This window comes from Peromyscus leucopus, chromosome 16_21, assembly GCF_004664715.2.
Source record: "Peromyscus leucopus breed LL Stock chromosome 16_21, UCI_PerLeu_2.1, whole genome shotgun sequence".
Taxonomy (NCBI): Eukaryota; Metazoa; Chordata; class Mammalia; order Rodentia; family Cricetidae; genus Peromyscus; species Peromyscus leucopus.
The window spans coordinates 66,018,367-66,037,595 of NC_051084.1; the positions used below are offsets into that span (position 1 = coordinate 66,018,367).

Sequence of the window (19,229 nt, forward strand, 5' to 3'; positions counted from 1 at the left end):
CACGCTGTGTATGCACGTGTGTGTGTGCGCGCGCGCGCGCGCGCGCGCGCACACACACACACACACACACACACACACACACACACACACACATACACATACACACAACCAGAACTGTCTTCTGACACCTCCACTCTCCACCCAAGACAGGACTGAGCACATCTTTATCATTCGGCCAAGGACAAAAATGGAACTGCTATTTTTTTTTGGGGGGGAGGGGATCTTTATCCTCCCTATATCTGTCTCCTGTCCTCACCAATATAATTCATATTTAATACAGGTGATAACTGTATTTCTATTCAGTTTATAAATTTATGGTAACATTTGTCATAAACAGAAAAAAGTTTAATGTCTGTATGCTATTGTGTATAAAGCAAATATGGCAGAGTTGATTTGATAGGGATCTGAAGAGCAAATGACTTTTTACTATCTAAAATTGATTAGTTCCATTTGGGTTACCATCTACATCTTAGAGAAAGGGGACAAGTTTCTTTTTGTTGTTATTTAAGACATCTCTCTGGAGATTACTGAAGGGAAAAGAAAGAAGTGACTCTGTCCAGATTTAGAAAGTGATAACACTTCCTGTTACTATGGAAATGGGCACAGGTTATGTTGTTTTCCCGTGCATGTTTCCATTTTATCACAATAAAGCAGACAGATCTAGCTTGCCTTGCAGCATCTGATGTCTTCACCACTGAGGAATCATTTGGTTTCTGTTGCTGTGATAAACGCCATGGCCAAAAGGAACTTAGGAAGAAGTTTATTTCAGCTTCAGATGTAGCCCATCATGAAAAAAAGTCAGGGTGGAATTCAAGGCAAGAACCTGGAGGCAGGAGCTGATGCAGAGGCCATGGAGGAGTGCTGCTTACTGGCTTGTTCAGCCTCCTTTCTTATAAATCCCTGGACCACCAGCCCAGGAGTGCCATTGCCTCCCAGTGAGCTGGACTCTCCCACATCAATCAATATCAAGAGAATGTCCAACAAATTTTCACCTTCCCAAATAACACTAGCTCTGTCAAGTTGAAAACAACAACAACAAAAAAAATCTAAGCAAACAAAAAACAGGACATCATTTAATGAAGAGTACATCAGAACTTCAGAGATAATATAAGCCAAACTTTTTTGCCTTACTGGGAGAAGAGACAAAACAGGAAGCAGCCCTTTCACCTGGTTATTGTAACACAAGTAGGAATTAAATTCCTATGACTTTGTCCTGTTGCTATATTCTTGACCCCATGTTTCAGACACCTGCTTGCAAGTGGAAAATAACCTTAAACGACTAAGTGAATAAACAGTATTATATAAATATCCATGTGTTGTATATTAATAAGAACAATATCCACCCATATCTGAGCACTGATCATACCTTATATTAACATATCTGACCTTCACAAGACCTTAAAATTCTTATTTTATGGACTATAGAAATGACCCTGGAAAGTACAGCCCTCAATTGTTTTAAGAAGTAATGAATCTTATTATGCCCAATGAGCTTAAGACACCCATACTCCTTGTCAGGCTTGGGCTGGGACCCTAAGCATCATAGGTGGCCTCTCGAGTCTTTTCATATAACCAGTATTTTGCACATCCTCTCTTTCAAGTACATTTACAAATTATCCCCAGATATGCACAACTGTGTTAGGAAGGAGAATGTTGTAGTCAGAAACATGAATGAAGCCATCATCGGTGCTACTGTAGCTGTAACCTCATTTTTGCCTGCTTACTCTCTTGTGGCCCCATTGATGCCTTGAAGCTACTTCAGCACAATCCTTCCTCATGGAATAATGGAATAGCTGCCTATAAAAATCCAAATCAGGATCCTAAATCTTTGAGTTTGTTACTTAGGTTTAAATCATTCCAACCAATTCGGTCCACTGATACGCTGACATGCTCTGTTAAAATTATTTTATATTCTGGTAGGCTAACATTTTTGTTTTATTTCAGCAGCACAGAAACTATGTGTTTATTTTTTTTAACCCTCCTCTCTGAAAAACAATCTGCAATACTGCACTTTCTGAGCTTAAAATATGACAAAAGGAATTACATTTATTCTCTCTTAAGGGCATTTTAATGCTTTAAAGACCTCATCTAGAAAATGACTTTTTTATTATTCTTTAATCAAATACCTTGTAGGAAGTTGTTTTCTCATTACTTGCTTATTCCTTCCAAATATGAAATCCTGTGATGGAAAATCAAGATAAGTGATGATTTCATTTAATCCTATTTTGTATTTACATTTTACAAGAGGGAATGAAACAAAGAAATACGTTAGGAAATATGGTGGAAGTATTATTCATAAAAATAAACAAAATCTCATTATTCTTTTTAAACTGTTATGAGCTCCTTGGTATGAATACAGGAAAACTTACTTTTCAGTAATAAAAGGCAGCTGACCATCTGAAAGTTTATAATACCTTTGTAGCATCTGCCTCATTGAAAAGCAATGAAATCTGTATTACAACTGCCTTGGCCAGGAGCTGTGCTGACAAATTATTTCACAGCCACAAAACTATCTGGATGTTAACCCAGCATCCAATGAAGCAAATAGTTGGCTTTTTTCCTTATCATGTCAAAGCACTGTTGAGTGGTTTTTGCTTTGCACAGTTGTCTACAGCATGAATATCTTCACATTCTATCTCTGTGAGAACATATTCTCTGATCTTTATTCTGAGTTTAATTCCTCCCTCCACTGTAGAAGTGTGGATTGGTTGGAAGTAATTTGAAGGTTTCAGAGTAGTAGCTTTCAATACTATCTAAAGGATCCAGGGATATTTCTCCTGCATCACTGTTACTGGACAGAGACCGTGATGCAATGCTTTATGACCGTGAGGCAGCATTGTGACCTGTGACTTTATTGATTCTCCTTGCAACAATTTACCTAGCAGAGACTGCCTTGGCTGGCGTTTTTTTAGGCAGCATCCAGAATCTGAAATCCTTCAGGGTTTCCGAACTGAGGGATTTGCTTCAGAGTCATCCTGACCCCCAAAAACTTTATCCATAGTGTGTGAGTGTAAGAATTCAGAAAAGTATGTAAATCTTTCTCCTGAATAAACTCACCCATGCTTTCATACTGAACTACCAACCTTTTCCCTTAAGAAGGCAGTGCTGAAGGAGCACTATTTCCTCTCTCACCTCACATCTTATCACTCCTTCGGTTCTTTGAAATCCTGTGTCCTTTGCCTTCAAGTCCTATTGCATGCAAATGCTTCTTCCCTGGCTGTCTTGCGCTCATGGAGGCCCCCTGTCTGCGGTCACTAGTAGTGACTTACTGTCCTGAAAGTGCTAGATGCACAGTGAATACTGACCAGTAATACATGCTGGGGGAATGGCATAAGGAACTAAAGAGATTGAAAAAGGGAGAATGTTTCAAATTACCCAATTTTAGCAAAAACTGTCTCTACAATATAATGTGGTTAGTAATTTACACCTAAAGGTGAGTTCACTCAGTTAGCAAAGGTTATGCAGAGAATGGGCTTGTTTAAGGCTCTGGGGAAGTTATTAGTAAGCAAACCCAGAAAGGTCACGGCTCTCAGCTAGTGTGTACTCTAACTGAAGGGACAGAAAAGGAGCAATTGAATGACTATGCACAATTTTCTCAGGTAGATATCATTAGCAGGAAGTTCATAAAATAGGGCAATGCAATGGCCTGACTTCACAAAACAGGGTGTCCAGTTTTTAAATTATAATTTAAATAGGTTGTTGTTGTTGTTGTTTTAAGCTAAGACATCCATAGCAGGAAGTGGTCTTGGATTTAAGAATATGGAGAAATATTCAAAGCAAAGGGAACACCAGACACAGACCTGGAGGTGGAAATTAACTTGATGTGCTCAAGGAGGAACATGAACAGGGGGAGGAGGAGAAGGGGGCCAGTGGGACAGGAGAACATCAGGCAGGGTCAAAAGACATCTCTAGCTGTGGCCATGCATCCTCATCGCTCTGCAGGCCTGATCAAGGGCTCCTGTGGCAGGCCTAGTGCAAGTGCAAATCAGTGGAAGGATCAGGTAGAGAGATGATGTGGTCTCTCTCATTTCCAATTGAATGAGTAGGCTCTGCCTATGACGTGGAGAGTGCCTTGGGGAACAGCAGAATCAGACCATGATACAACCAGAGACCTTGTGTTGTTGACATAACAACTGAGCTCAGTCCAGCACTGAAGTAAAACAACACTGAAGTCAGCATGCTACCATGCTGCCATTAAAAAAAAAATTAACACATACCTTTATGGTAACACAAGACTTCTATATTCAGAGAAATTTCAAAATTTGTGGGATAAGTTACTATGAGAAATGAAGAGATTGAGTCAAATTACAGGCAACACTTTATCTGACAGGCTGCCTTAGATAAAGAGAAAGAAATTGGAAAGGGGAATACACAGGTAAAATAAAGTTTTGATACATGAGTCAAAGTGGTTTCTCTGCTCTGGCATCATGAAGGTCTAGAAAGGATTGGAGTTGGTGTCAGAAGATGTGAGTAGGAACTAATAGGTATGCGTTTTCTAAACATCTAGGTTCACTCACCTAACAAATAAAAGTTGTGCCTATGATTTGTATGAACAGCATTTCTGACATTCACATCTCTTCAAACTCTTTGTATAGGTAGCTTTTTCATAGAGTAAGAAAGCCAAAAACTTACTTCTATATCCTATAATCATCACTTCATATACTCCTACCTCCTCCTCCTAAGTTAAGACAACTGAAGAAGACACAAGTAATGAACTACATAGAAATTTCCCCCAAATAGAATTTCCCCCAATGAAATGAAGACAATGTGGGAAGGTACAACTCAAGTCACATTGTCTTCATTTCATTGACCTGACTGAATGTACTGTGACTCCAAGGAAGTTCTCCACAAGACATAGAATGTTTGCTGCATTCATTCTTAGTATCTCCTACTTAGAAGTATTTAATGATTGATTAGCTTGAGAAGAGGAACTCTTTGCTACTCCTATCCAAAAGTAGAATGGTCTCATGCCCATAATGTATATGATTGGGTTTCTGAAAACTGTAATGGGTAGGTTGGTTGAGCCAACTGCATATACATGTTATAATCATCCAATGGAGTTTTGATCCAGGATATCAAAACACCTCATTTATATTGTACAGGTGCATAGCTTTAAACATAGACCAGCAATTCATTCTTATTATTTAAATATAACAAGGGAAGATATACCAAAGGTGTATCTCTTATAAGGCATTTTTATTAAAAAATGAAAATTGTACAACTTCAAAAGAAAGGTTGGCAGTTGGTCAAACTCAATAAAGCTTGACTATTTAAAAATCTATACATCTTTAAAATTTTGACTTTTGTCCAGACATACAATCAGTGCCTTCCTTGTCTACTATAATCTCCAAGTGAGACCTGAGGGACACATAACTCTCTGCTCTGCTGCTAAAGTTCCCCAGAGGTCTTTTTAATGACAGAAATGAGCTAAGACAAAGCAAGACATTCTTAAAAAGAAACAGAGCTTTAGGGATATGGGGATATTGCTTTCTCAGATGATCAGACACACACACACTTAAATAAAGACAGAATTTCAAAGCCATAGAAAGAAAATTGAACCAAAACATCGTGCCAGTTTTTAGGTAAAAATACACCAAATAAGTGAGCAATTTTGGTATAGTGAGCAAACACAAACTATATCCACAGTCACTCAGTTCTGAGGCATGATTCACATCTCTTTTCTCCAAGCTTGCCAACCCTCTTTGCAAGATCCAATGGGTTTAAACAAGGAAACTTACAGCCAAACCTTCAGTTTGATGCTTTTTACTTAATTTTTTATTTTATGCATATGGGTGTTTTGCCTGCATGTAGTTCTGTGCACCAAGTGAGTGTCATATGCCCATGGAGACAAGAAGAAGAGTCAGATCTCTTGGAACTGGGGTTACAGATGGTCATATGCTACCTTCTGGGTTCTGGACATTGAACCAGAGTCTTCTAGAAGAGCATCCAGGGCTTTTAACCACTGAGCCATCTCTCCAGCCCCAGTTGAGTTTTTATAAAGAAAAGAAATAGTAACATTACAAAGATCCCATGGCAGCAGTTGATACACCAAGGGAGAACCCACAAAGAGAATTGTTGTTAAGAAATAACTTGTTCATTTGGGTTTGGTCAAGTTTAGCTTCCTCCCTTCTTTCCTTCCTTCCTTCCTTCCTTCCTTCCTTCCTCCCTTCTTTCTCCCTCCCTCCCTCCCTCCCTCCTTCCTCCTTCCTTCCTTTCTTTCTTTTTTCTTTTTTTGTAGTTTTCAAGGCAGGGTTTCTCTTCATAGCCCTGGCTGTCCTAGAACTGGCTCTGTAAGCCAGGCTGGCCTCAAACTCATAAACATTCACCTGCCCCTGCTTCCTGAGTGCTGGGATTACAGGCAGGTGCCACCACTGCCCAGCAGTTTGGTTTCTTAAGATGGTTGTAACTATTTAACATGTAGGTACACAGAGTGACTGTGTATTTTTCAATGTCTGATCATTCTCCAAGTTGAACTTGTATTCTCTGAACATCTCCAACTTTTTGTGTTTGCAATATATGCTGAAACATAAGGGTTACTTTTGTGCATGTTAAAAGCAAAATGCAAATTGTTTACCCAATTCCTAGGACGATGATCTTGTCCATACTTCCTCAAGCCCAACATGGAAGCTAGACCACCATTTGGTGACACTACCTGAGAATCTTCTCAGCCTTCTTTGGGAATTTATTTATAGCAGAAGATAAGTTTGAGACAGATTTGGGTGTTGGGGGGAAGATTGTATAGACCCAGCAAGTGCTGGTATCACATGTGAAAGTGTTTCAATACCACACTAGCTTTGAGAAAGGTATTTATCCTATTTTCAGCTGTTCATATAAATTCACTAATGTAAGGAAGTAAGACTGTTCTTGTCTTCATGTGGTGCCTATATTGATTCTGGAAAGCTTAGTATATTTATATACTGTATGATTATTTTTTAACTTTTGAAGCTCAAAGACAGTTTTCTTACAATTTAAAAGGAAAACACCCATGGCAAACTGAATATTGGAAACTGATAGAGGAGACGAGAAGAAAAAAGGAAGAAAAAAATGCCAATGAAGCATATAGGACAGATACATGACAGGGGATGAGGCTTTAGAGAAAGTGAAAAAACCCAAAGTATCATGGGGGTTGGGAGAAAGCTTATTTACATTCTGGCCAATGTCTGAAAGGAAGAGGCAGAAAAGAGAATGCCTTTCTGACCCACACCACAGGAGGGTTGTAGACCAGTGGAACTTCATGGTGGCTCGCCAGGACAGGGCTGGGGCCAGGAATTCTGGGAGGAAAGGTGTAGTATCTCATTGAAGGAAAATGTACTCCATGTCCTCAGCATGGTCAAGGTTGAGCCTCATGCCATGCTCTACTTACAGCTAAACATAAATCATAAACTTGATCTGCTCTTAAGGAATTTGACTAGATTGCTACTGAAGCGATGTAAGGAGTAAGGCAAGTCTGGTGTAGCTTTTGTGACACCAGCTACATCGTCTCTATTCCTATTAGTCCCGCAGGGTTTCCCACACAGCTCCAAAAGGTTAAGAACAAAATCCTGACTCTCCTCTCCACCCACATCAATTCCACAATCACCAGTACCTCTCTTTGCCTTCCTTGTGCTTCTTCACTTAGACTAAGAAACTGTTCCTTGGAATGTGCATCCTTCTGGTAACTGAAGTCTCCCCTCTTTCTGTTTTCAAGGATGGGAGGAACAGTTTTATTGGACACCAGCTGGGCGGGGTAGTGGAAGTGCCAAACAGCAAAGACCAGCGGGTCAAGTCAGCCAGAGCCATTCAAATCACCTACTACCTCCAGACCTATGGTTCTGCCACTCAAGACCTCATAGGGGAGAAGTGGGAGAATGAGTTCTGTAAGCTTATGAGGAAGCTCCAGGAGGAGCACCAAGACCTCCAACTGTACTCTCTGGCATCTTTTAGCCTCTGGAGAGACTTTCATAAGACCAGCATCCTGGCCAGAAGCAAGGTCCTGGTGAGCCTTGTGTTGATCCTGACCACAGCCACCCTGTCCAGCTCCATGAAGGACTGCTTGCGCAGTAAGCCCTTCCTGGGCCTCCTGGGGGTGCTCACGGTATGCATTTCCATCGCCACTGCCGCCGGGATCTTCTTCATCACTGATGGGAAGTACAACTCCACCCTGCTGGGAATCCCTTTCTTCGCCATGGGTAACTATCCATCCTTGTGGTAATCGGAGTCTGGCTGGTTTGGGGCAAGGTAGTACTTTCTTGACTTCTCAGGTGGAAATCTGTTGTAGTTGTGCTTGGGTGTGCCTGTGTGGTTGTGTAAATTTTTCCTTGGAGTTTGTCTTACCTTGTTGAGGCCTTCAAAGGGCATTATGCAATAATCAAACCATCCTTCCCTTTAATCTGATGACGTCAGAAGTCTTTAAATTACACAATATGGCAATTCTCTACTCAGTTTCTTCAGAGCTGACAGGTTAGAAGTATCTGACTTTAAACTAAGAAGAGTGGGTGCTTATTTCCAACAGAATTTTGTGGCCCCAATCATAGTTATACTCAATGATAATGACATGATAGTTAATAATATTAACAAATGAAAAGTCTAAGAACAACTAATGCATCTTAATCTCAAAGATCTTCTAAAGGAAACTCAAACTCAATTGGTAGTTTTTCAAAGAACCTACTCTATTCTTTTACTTGAGTAAATATTAAAAAAAAAAACACCTGTGTGATGCCACTTAGATATATTATCCAGTTTATATGTTTATCTCTGGAGAAAATAATTAGTAATCATCCTTAATTAAGATTCTGAATGTTCTCCCAGCCAAATATAAATGATTCCTAAGTATAAAAACATTGCATGTGTGCATGCACGTATGTTGTATACGTGTATGGATTTGTTCAGGGAATAAAACGTGAGTGGGGACTCAGTGACAGGATGGATGCCTCTTGTTGACAAAGAGAAGATGATGGTGATATCTGTGGTCCTCGAAAGGTTCTGCTCTAGGTAGTATAATTGTGTGTGTGTGTGGCAATTCAGAAATTGAACCTCCAGGTAGTGACCTGGTGACGTGGCACAACCAAGAGATTCTTATGCTGGGAAGAGCAACTTTCGATGTACTAGCTTAAAAACAGTTGTAAATAAGGTTCATTATTAAATGCTAAATACGCAGGGATGGGTGCAGAAAGCTCTCTAAGTGGCCCAAGCAAGCACCTATTTCTTTTTACCTTCACAAGCATATTTGTAAATGCACGAAGGGCACACAAATTGTACAAGCTGAGGTCAGATGTCTGTATTGGGAATACAACTTCAGCATCCACTTCTTTCATAAAATACTAAGGGAAGCTCTTCAAATGATTGCTTTTTATTTTGAGAGAATACAATGAAAGATACTAGTTGAAAGTAAACACTCAACAAATAGCTACAAGTGTTAGTGGGCTACATTGTATGAAAGGGCAATGAATTCCACAATGATAAGGAAACAGCCCTTGGCTTCATGAAATTGAGTCTTCAGGATTTTGCATATCATGACAAATGCATATTCATCAGCTAATAAAAACACCCTTTCCAAAAAACCATGTAAAATATTTTGCCATCAGTGATACATATGAGTCCAAGACTGAATCATTTATATATTTTTTCTTCTGAATATTCCAGTCTCTTCTTGATTTGAAAACTGACACAAGATTTCTAAGAATCACAGTAAGACTCCCAAGTAAGTCACGGCTTGCTCTCAAGCCTGGTCAAAACCAGTAGCATCCTAATCATGAAATAGAAAGATACTTTTCGGAAAAGGAAAGAATTATACATTCTATACAAATAAGGTAAAAAAAAAAAAAAAAAAAAAAAAAACCTACCTATACTAATATACTAATGCCAGATTGTAATGCCAGGCCTACAAGGGCAAAGTGGTATTTTCATCCCTAATACCAAGAACACTAAAAACAGTAGTGATAGAGAAGTCCAGATGCACAGCATGCACTCTGTGCCTATCCACTGACCTTTAGAACCACAAATCAACTCTGGACACTGTGGGCATGGACTTAAGAAGACAGCTCAGTGTGCATTCTCAGTGCCCCTGCAGTTCTAAGAGGAAAGTGTCTGCTGTGCTCTGAAGGCATAGCAGTTAAAGACCCACAAGCACATGTTTAAAAATCCTGCTCCATCAACATCAAGAGTCTGTTTTCACCCCAGTTTTCTGCTTACGCTGTGTGATACTGAACACTCAGTAATATCAGTTTGCTCTGGTTCTTCACATTGAAAATGAATAATTGAGGCTACTCAGTATTCAGTCTGAAGATGCCACAGAACTATTCATTTCCTCATTCATTGAAGGTAGAATTTTGTCATTTTTTTTTCAAATTGCAGGGCTTATATTAACTTCCAACCTCTAACCTGAAAGAGAGAGAGACAAAGACAGAGAGAGACAGAGAAAAAGAGATAGAGACAGAAACTAACTTACTGATAGGAAATATTACGCCCTTGCATACAGAGCATCAGATAAGCAAAGCTATGATTCACAGAAAACACATAGCTGTGGAGGTGCTGAAGAACAATGTGATGTTAAATATAAATAAATTCTGTTTGTCAAATACATATTTGCCAGTGGCATGCATGATGTTGGTTGATGCAAACCCTCTGGTGAATTGTGTTTATGAAATTTTGAGGCTGCTACATCCATCATCTAAAATCAGTAGTATACAGGAGGAAGCCCAACACTTCTTGGAAACCTCTATTTCTGTCCTAGTTAGCTTTCTGTTGCTGTGATAAAGCATGACCAAAAGCAACTTGGGGATGTATGAGTTTATTTGACTTATGTTTTCACATCATATTCCATCATGAGAAGTCAAGGCAGGAACCTAGAAGGAGGAACTGTAGCAGAGGCCATGGAGCATAACATAACAGCATCAGAGCAGTGACAGTGGTAAAAATGGATTCAACTCAGAATAGGGTACCCAAAAGTCAATAGATAGGATTTGCTGGCGACTGCATATACCCTATAGGAGAAAGAGATATCAAGGGTAACCCCAAGGTTGGCAGAGTGAATAATTAATAGACTGCAGTTGCCACTGACTACTAAGAAGGTCTTGGAAAAAATGAGTCACATGTTAAGGTTAAAGTAATCAAAAGGTTACTTTTGTATCTGTTAAGCCAGATATATCCATTAGGCATCCAACTTCAGAAATGTGGATTGGACTAGATATACAAGACTGTGTGGAATTTGGGTTCAGAGATCATATTTGGAAGTTGAAGCTGGAGATATTAGTCACTTCTCATGGCATTAGTAATATTAAATAGTTTGAAAATCTGCTAAGATCAACTAGACAGATGATTATAGACCAAAGCAAATGCCTTTGGCTCCAGCCTGGAATAGTCAATATTTAAGACTGGAAAGATAGGTTGAGCCAGAGAAATGAGCAATAAAAATCATTTGACAAGGAATAAAAGCCTGCAAACCAAAAAGAATAGTGTGCTGGAAGCAAAGTAAAGATGTTTATGAGGAGCAAGATACCAGTGATGTAAAAGCTTCTAGTACCTTATGTCCCATGAAAACTGAGAAGTGGAAGTGGCCTCTGATTCGTGAATCTGAAGGTCAGGGATTACTTTAACAAGAACTGCTTTGGGGAATGGTGAGGGTGAAAGGGTCATTTAAAGATGTTCAGCGAGGTGGGCAAAAGAAAGACAGTGAGTAAGAACACTACCAACTACTTTTGCATTATTTGCTTTAAATGGAAAGCAAGAATGTTTATGTGTGGTAGGAGATGGTCAAAATAAGAAAAACTTCAGAGTAAAACAGAAAGAAAAGAGGAAATTACAAAAGGAGGAGAGAAGGTTCTGTCTCTAGATCACAGGCAAGTCACTGGCTTTATATAAGGCCATAGCCAAGTGAGTCCCAGGAAAGGCGCAAAGCTACACAGAGAAACCCTGTCTCGAAAAACCAAAAAAAAAAAAAAAAAGAAAGAAAGAAACAATACCAGGACAGAACCATTCAGTGGGCTGATGAAGGCATGGGAGCCTGCATGTGGAAGTTTTCCTCTGTGGCTTCTATTGATGTTAGTGTTCATGATTTTAATAAACTAATGAATGAGCAAGAATGATGAACTTTTAAACCCCCAGCCACAAGTAACTGGGTGAAGAAGTTGAATTTGATCAGAAAAAAATAAATCCTAAATAACATGCATACAAAAAATGTTAATGTTCACCATTTTGTGTTGGGCCATACTCATAGCTAGTTGTCTTGCAGCATGTGCTCACATTGAACAGAGCTGGGCTAGAGCAAATATGATCTTGTTCACATGGTTGGTACTGAATCTTGGATCTCTGAAGGATGATTTCATCTTGGACTGTTGAACTGAGTATGTAAATGTGTCCTTACCACCATGGTGTTCTCTGAATAGTTAGACTTCTTATATTCGATGAAGGGTCTCCTAGAAAATGTATTTCAAGAAAGCTATGCAGAAGATACAAGTTGGCCTACATGCAGAACTTGCTTCACATCAAAACTGTCATATTCTCCTGGCTGCACACCAATCACTAGGGCCAAGCAGGATTAAAGAGTGGGACAGTAGGACTCCACGTCTTAAAGAGATTCTTGGCAGGATAACATTTCAGAGGAGGGTGTGGAACAAGAGCTACTATTCTGGCAGTCTTTAGAAGATGTGTTCTTTTTGGAATCATAATGTGAGTGAGCAAGAAAAATAAAGGAGAATCTAGAGGTACTTGATGCAAAGGTTTCTCAGGAGAGATTGTTCTAGTGAAATAACTACATTCTGTTCTTTCTGGCAAGTGTAGGATTGAGGATTTCAGGATTTCATGGGACCAAACAGGCTTGATATATAATGGATTTTATCCCAAGGAAAATAATATCACCAAAAACTATTATAGTAGCTGTGACCACAAGTACACTGAATTACTAACAAACCATTAACAAAGAGGAGAAACTGTCCCTGCAATCTGTAAAGAAGTTAAAACATACCAAGGATAATTTGTACAATATGTAATATGTAATTCAGAAGTGTGAATTTTTCAGACAGGATAAAATATGACATCTGTGACCACCCCTGAGGATGAAGAATGGTACTTGTGGTGATATATCATGTACCATAATAAAATTTGCCTAAAGATCAGAGAACAGAACAAGCCACTAGATTAAACATAGATGCCAGGTAGTGATGGCACACACCTTTAATCCTAGCACTCAGGAGTTCAAAGTCACCCTAGATTACATGAGATTGACTCAGTCTAGGAGAGAAACAGAGCCAGGCAGTGGTGGCACACACCTTTAATCCCAATACTTGAGATCTCATGCCTTTGCTTGGAAAGCACACATGCCTTTAATCCCAGCATTAGAAAGATTGAGACAGGAAGTGATGGCTGGGCAGAGAAAGGTATATAAGGTAGGAGGAGACAGGAACTGAAGGCTTTTCAGGCTGAGGAGTCCTAAAGGTAAGAGGTGGGTGTGACTTGTTCCTTTGTCTCTCTGATCTTTCATCACCCCAAGATCTAGCTCTGAGTTTTTTATTAAAAGACCTATTAAATTTCATACTTCAGTACTTGCAAGACCCTCAATCCCAGTAACACAAGGAAATAGACTAGAACTTTCTTCAGGTACATATACAAGGAGCGACCAGTTTTCCTTAAAGCAAGACTCTTAGAGCAGTGGTTCTCAAGCATCCTAATGCTGTGATCCTTTAATACAGTTCTTCATAGTGTATTGCCCCCCCACCATAAAATTATTTCATGGCTACTTTATAACTATAATTTTGCCACTGTTATGAATCGTAATATAAATATCTAATATTCAGGATATCTGTTATGAAAAGGTTGTTCAATCCACAGAGGGGTCATGACCCACAGGTTGAGAACCACTGCTCTAGAGCTATCTGAAAGGGGGACTTGGGAAGTAGGGAATCTTTGAGCTGGAAGTATGTCTTCAAGAGCACCTTTAAGAGCTTTGGGAGGGATGAGAAAATGGTCAGACAGGAAATGTATAGAATTCTATGGGAATATGAGTCCCAAGAAAAGAACTAAGTTTCTTGCACCATGTTTAGTATTCCATTATGAGAGATATATGGCAATAGTAGTAATGCCCTCCCCACCTTCTCATCTCATCAAAGTAAAAGACAGCCAAGTTCCAATAATCTCTCCCTTTCCTTCTCCTCTTCTTCCTCATCCTCCTTCTCCTTTCTTTCCCACCACTTCCTCCTCTTCATCCTTCTTTTTCCCTCACCTCCTCTTCAGCTTCCATCTCCTCCTCTTCCTCCTTCTCATTCTCCACCTCCTCTTTTTCCTCCTCTTCTTTTACCTTTTACCTCCTCCTCCTCCTCCTCCATTTTATTCTTCATCTTTCCTTCTCTTCTCTCTTCCTTCTCTGTCTTCCTGCTTCCTAAATCCTATAAGCCATTTTCCATATCTAACATTTGTAGTTAGGGTATTTCTTTCAACTCTATGCAAGATCATGAATATTTCCCATTTCTTGCTTCAGCAGTCTTCTGGGGATTCATCATTGTCTAAGTGTACACTTTTTAACTTGTTATCTACCTTCCCTCACCAGAATGCAAATCTCCCTAAAGTATGCAGTCACCTTGTTCCATTCAGTTACTTCCCATGATAATAAACAGCATCTGGTAAAGAATAGACTTAACAAATGTACATAGAATTAATGATCAAATGGCCTGCTAGTGTTTTTCAAATAGTTTATGATGTATTAGAGGATTGTTAAACTAATATAATGTGTCATGAATATCATTTTTATTTCACTAAGAAGAAAAGAGGGAAGGTAAATATTAGAAACTGCTACCTAAGGTGCTTCTGTAACATATTTTTCTTAAGATTCATATGTAAGTATACAAAGGGTCATGATGTAAAATAAATTTCCTAACATGGGCTACTATCAATATTGTCTTATAAGACAGTGTCTAGAAACTTCTTTGGATTACTGTCTTAAACACAGTATGGTGCCAAGGGAGGTAATATTAGCGAAGGAGGCAGCTGGAAGAACTCATCAGAGGTGCAAACAGTACCTGGTCTTGCTGGGAGTAGAGTTAGGAAAGGACTGTTTTCCCTTTGTTTATCATGATTGTGTCACATGCTCCATGGCATCTTATCTAGAATTTTCTGTCATTGGGGAATGCAGCTGTGACTACTTGACATCATTACCATTGTCTAAAGCACACACAGTGGGCATTTTTGAGCACTGACTTGTGGATGGTTTCTCTAACTCTTAGCTTTCTCAGAATAGGATGTCTAAAATTTTGTTTGTTTTTGAATGAGAAGTCTTAATGTGTCGTATATGCTGTTGTTCAATTTTAATTTCCTTGCATTGTCCTCTGTTCTTTCCAAGCTTTGACCTGAGTCCATTTTAATAATTAAGACATTGTCTCACTGCCATAGTTTCTTTTCTGTTTGCTATGAAATACTTTGACAAAAAACAATTTATGGGAGAAGAGGTTTACTTTAGCTTTTTATTTCACAATTCCAGGTTACAGTCCATTACTAAGAGGAAGTAGCAGCAGTAGGAACTTGAGACAGTAGTCGTGACACCCCCACATTAAATAATAGAAAGAGATGAGTGCATACATGCTTACTTGCTTATGTTCAACTCAATTGCTCTACTCTCATAAGGATCCCACACACACCTAAGATCAGTGCCACCCAAATTAATAAACTTAATAAAGACAATTTCTCCCAGTCATGCCTACAGGCCAACTCAGTGTAGAACATCCTTCATTAGACTCTCTTCCCAGGTGATTCCAGGTTGTGTCAGGTTGACAATTAAAGCTGACTATCACATTCCCTTCCTTGTTTTCATAGGTTTTTTTGAAGGGAGAAAAGGAAGATCTTGGCCTAACAAAATATTAAAGGTCATGTCAAATATTGGAGGTAGCATTGAATAGGATGTACTCTTTGTTTATAATGCTATCCAAAATTAGTTAGAATTATAGGCTGACTCCTGATTCCTTAAGGCTCCTTTACACTATAGCAGTGGTTCTCAACCTTCCTAATGGTGCAGCCCTTTAATGTTGTGATGACCCTCAACCATAAAATTATTTTGTTGCTACTTCATAACAATAATTTGCTACAGTTTTGAATCATAATGCAAACATCTGATATGCAGGATGTCCAATACAAGACCCCTGTGACACCCCACCCCAAAGCAGTCACAGCCTACAGGTTGAGAAACACTGCTCTATAGACTCCATCCTCATTTTTGCATATGTATTTGTTCAAGTACTTGTTCAAGCACTGTACTGAATTTTGGAATGAAGAATATTGTTAAATAACACAATTTTACTCAGAGTGAGAAGCATGTAGACCAGTTCTGAAGAATTTAATTTGTGTAAATACTCTGGAAATACATGTAAATATGCCTCACACTGTGCAATTTGTGGTGTTTCTATTTTTAGTTGGTGAATCAGTTGATGAATCAGGATTGAATATTAAGCAGATAGGGAAATGAGTGAAGCTGCAATTTATTCACTACGTGGTAGAATGATGGATGTGCCAGAGAGCTTCGAGTCTCCCAACCTGGACTTCTGAGCTGTCCTCAAATACATGTCCATCAGAAACAGCCTCAACAATCCTTGTTAATTATAATTGACTTGGCTGTCAAGTCAGAATGTGCCAAGAAAAATATTTCTGACATGGGGCAGCTGTAATTGCCAGGCAGAACGTGATTTTCTACAGAGCTGCTTCAAAGTACACACTGCCATTCACACTCCAAGAATGCAGTAAAGCTCACGTCATTGCTTTTTCATTTCCAACGAGAAAATAAAGCCCTTAGCAGGCAAAATTTACTCTAAAAGTGAAATTTTATTTCCTATGTAAAATTAATGTTTAAGCTAGAGTTTTCATACCCTTTCACCTAATACAAGAGAATATTGACATAGAGAAAAAGAAGTACACCTTATGCTTATTTGGCGTCCTAGAGGACTGCCTCCTAAGAACTGAAGAGCCTCTGGGAGATGAGTGTACCTGATTTTCTGAAACATTTTGACTTCTACACTTCTACACTTCTCAAATACCTCTGTATCTGAATTGTTGGTTACTTTTTACTTTCATTCTTATTCTCTCTCTCTCTCTCTCTCACTCTCTCTCTCTCTTCCTTGTGGTGTGTGTGTGTGTGTGTGTGTGTGTGTGTACATGTCTACGTCTCTGTGTGTGCTTGTGTACACACATGTTTTATGTGAATGTGGTCCATGTAGGCCAATGTCTTCTGGAGGTTTTCCTGTCTTTCTCTTTGTTTGAAATAGAGTCTCTGTCCTTTGGGTTGGGTTGTGGTTGTCCTTTGTTTGTCCACCATGACTATGGATGCCAAGCTAAGTGGCCTGCTAGCTTCCATGGATTCTATTGTTCCTACTTCACTCCACAGGAACAAAAGGACTGTGGACTACCCCTATGATTTTAAGTGGGTTCCAGAGATTCAAACTCAGGGCTTTCCCCTTACATAGCAAGTATTTTTACTATTACTGAGCCGTATCTCCAACCCTTTCCATATAAAAACTTTTTTCATTGTCTGTTCAGTATGCATGGTGCTGTGCTGTGTGAGGATATTTTAATGCAAGTATGTATTGTGCGTTGAGCATATTCCCTCCCATGCTACTCATTCTTCCCTCTCCATCTCTTATCCTATTCTTCATTCTCTGAATTTCTTTTTATGATTGAGCTTTTTTTCATCTAGGCCAAGGCAAAACTCTAATATTCAAGACTGGGCTATGGACATGGCTTGTTAGATGTCACCCTTAGAGTACCTGAGTACACCTCTAAGTTTACATTTACTACGAAGCAGACGTTACTGTCTGTTTTTGCCATGATTGACTCGCCCTAAATGGGAATAAGAATGGGTACAGGTGAGTGATTAGTCCAGGGATGGTTCCCATTTAAAATGAAAATTCTAAACAATATCATAGTTAACAACGTAAATCAGCATGAAATGGGAATTTGTGTTGTATTAGTTAAATATCTAAAGACATTCTCTGAGATGACACAATGAAAGACAGAGACAAATGATAGATACATTAGTGAGTGACAAAAGCTACTGAAGGAAATGGAGGCACTTTTACCAGAAAGAACAAATTATATTAGATTCAGCTTTTAAAAAAAAGAAAAGAAACAAACTTTTGTAGCTGAAGTTTTTCTGTGTCCCTCCTGGTCCTCGGGTGCTCAGAACCAAGTAAACACCCAGAGGCTTATATTAATTAAAACTGTTCAGCCATTAACTCAGGCCTTCCACTGACTAGTTCTTATGCTTAAATTAACCCACAATTCTTATTTTTGTTTAGCCACATGGCTTGGTACCTTTTCTCAGTTCTGTCTTCACAATTTGCTTCCTCTGTGTCTGGCTGGCGACTCCTGACTCAGCCTTCCTGTTTCCAGAATTCTCTTTTCTGCTTATCCCGCCTATACTATACTTCCTGCCTGACTACTAGCCAATCAGCATTTTATTTATCAACCAAATCAGAGCAACACACATTCACAGCATACAGAATGACATTCCCATCAAACTTTATAAAAGTTAATTTATCCTTTCTTTTTATTTATTCTTCTTTCGTACAGTACATCCTGACCACAACCTCCCCCTGCTCCACTCTTCCAACCCCCCACCATTCACTGCTCCTCCATTTCTCTTCAGAAAAGAGCAGGCCTTCCAGGGATATCAACTGAACAAAGCATGGCAAGATGCAATAAGACTAGACACAAACCCTCATATCAAGGTTGAACAAGGCAACCCAATAGAAGGAAATGGATCCTAAGAACAGGCAAAAGAGACACCACCACCCCTATTCTCACTGTTAGCAGTCCCATAGAAACCCCAAGCTACACAACCATTATATGCATGCAGAGGTCCTAGCACATACCCATGGAGGACCCATGATTGCTGCTTCAGTCTCTTTGAGTTCCTATGAGCCCTGCTTGGTTGATTATGTGGGCCCTGTATTCCTGGTATCCTTGACTCCTTTGGCTCTTACAATCCTTCCTCTCACCCTTCTTCAGTATTCCCCCAAGCTCTGGCTAATGTTTGGCTTTGTATCTCCTCCAATTAGCTGCCAGAGGAAGCCCCTCTCATAACAATTAGGCTAGGCACTAATCTATGAGTATAGCAGAATATCATATTATTAGGAATCATTTCATTCACTTTTTTTGCCAATCATGTTTGGTTCTATCCTAGATCTCTGAGCCATCAGCTTCCAGTTTCTGGCAATCCAGACAGTGTCAGGCATGGGCTTTATCTTGTGACATGTGTCTTAAGTTAGGCCAGTGATTGG

The 19,229-nt window shown here is 39.3% G+C and overlaps 1 protein-coding gene across 3 annotated transcripts in view; it reads left to right on the forward strand.

Moving 5' to 3' along the window:
- The window catches only part of Ptchd4 (patched domain containing 4), a 187,103-nt gene that overhangs the window by 51,196 nt on the left and 116,678 nt on the right, over positions 1-19,229 (forward strand). For all 3 annotated transcript variants that reach the window (XM_028887263.2, XM_028887262.1, XM_028887266.1), the window contains one exon: positions 7,688-8,168. In XM_028887263.2, the coding sequence (XP_028743096.1) occupies positions 7,688-8,168 (481 nt within the window). The remainder of the gene's footprint in view (positions 1-7,687; positions 8,169-19,229) is intronic.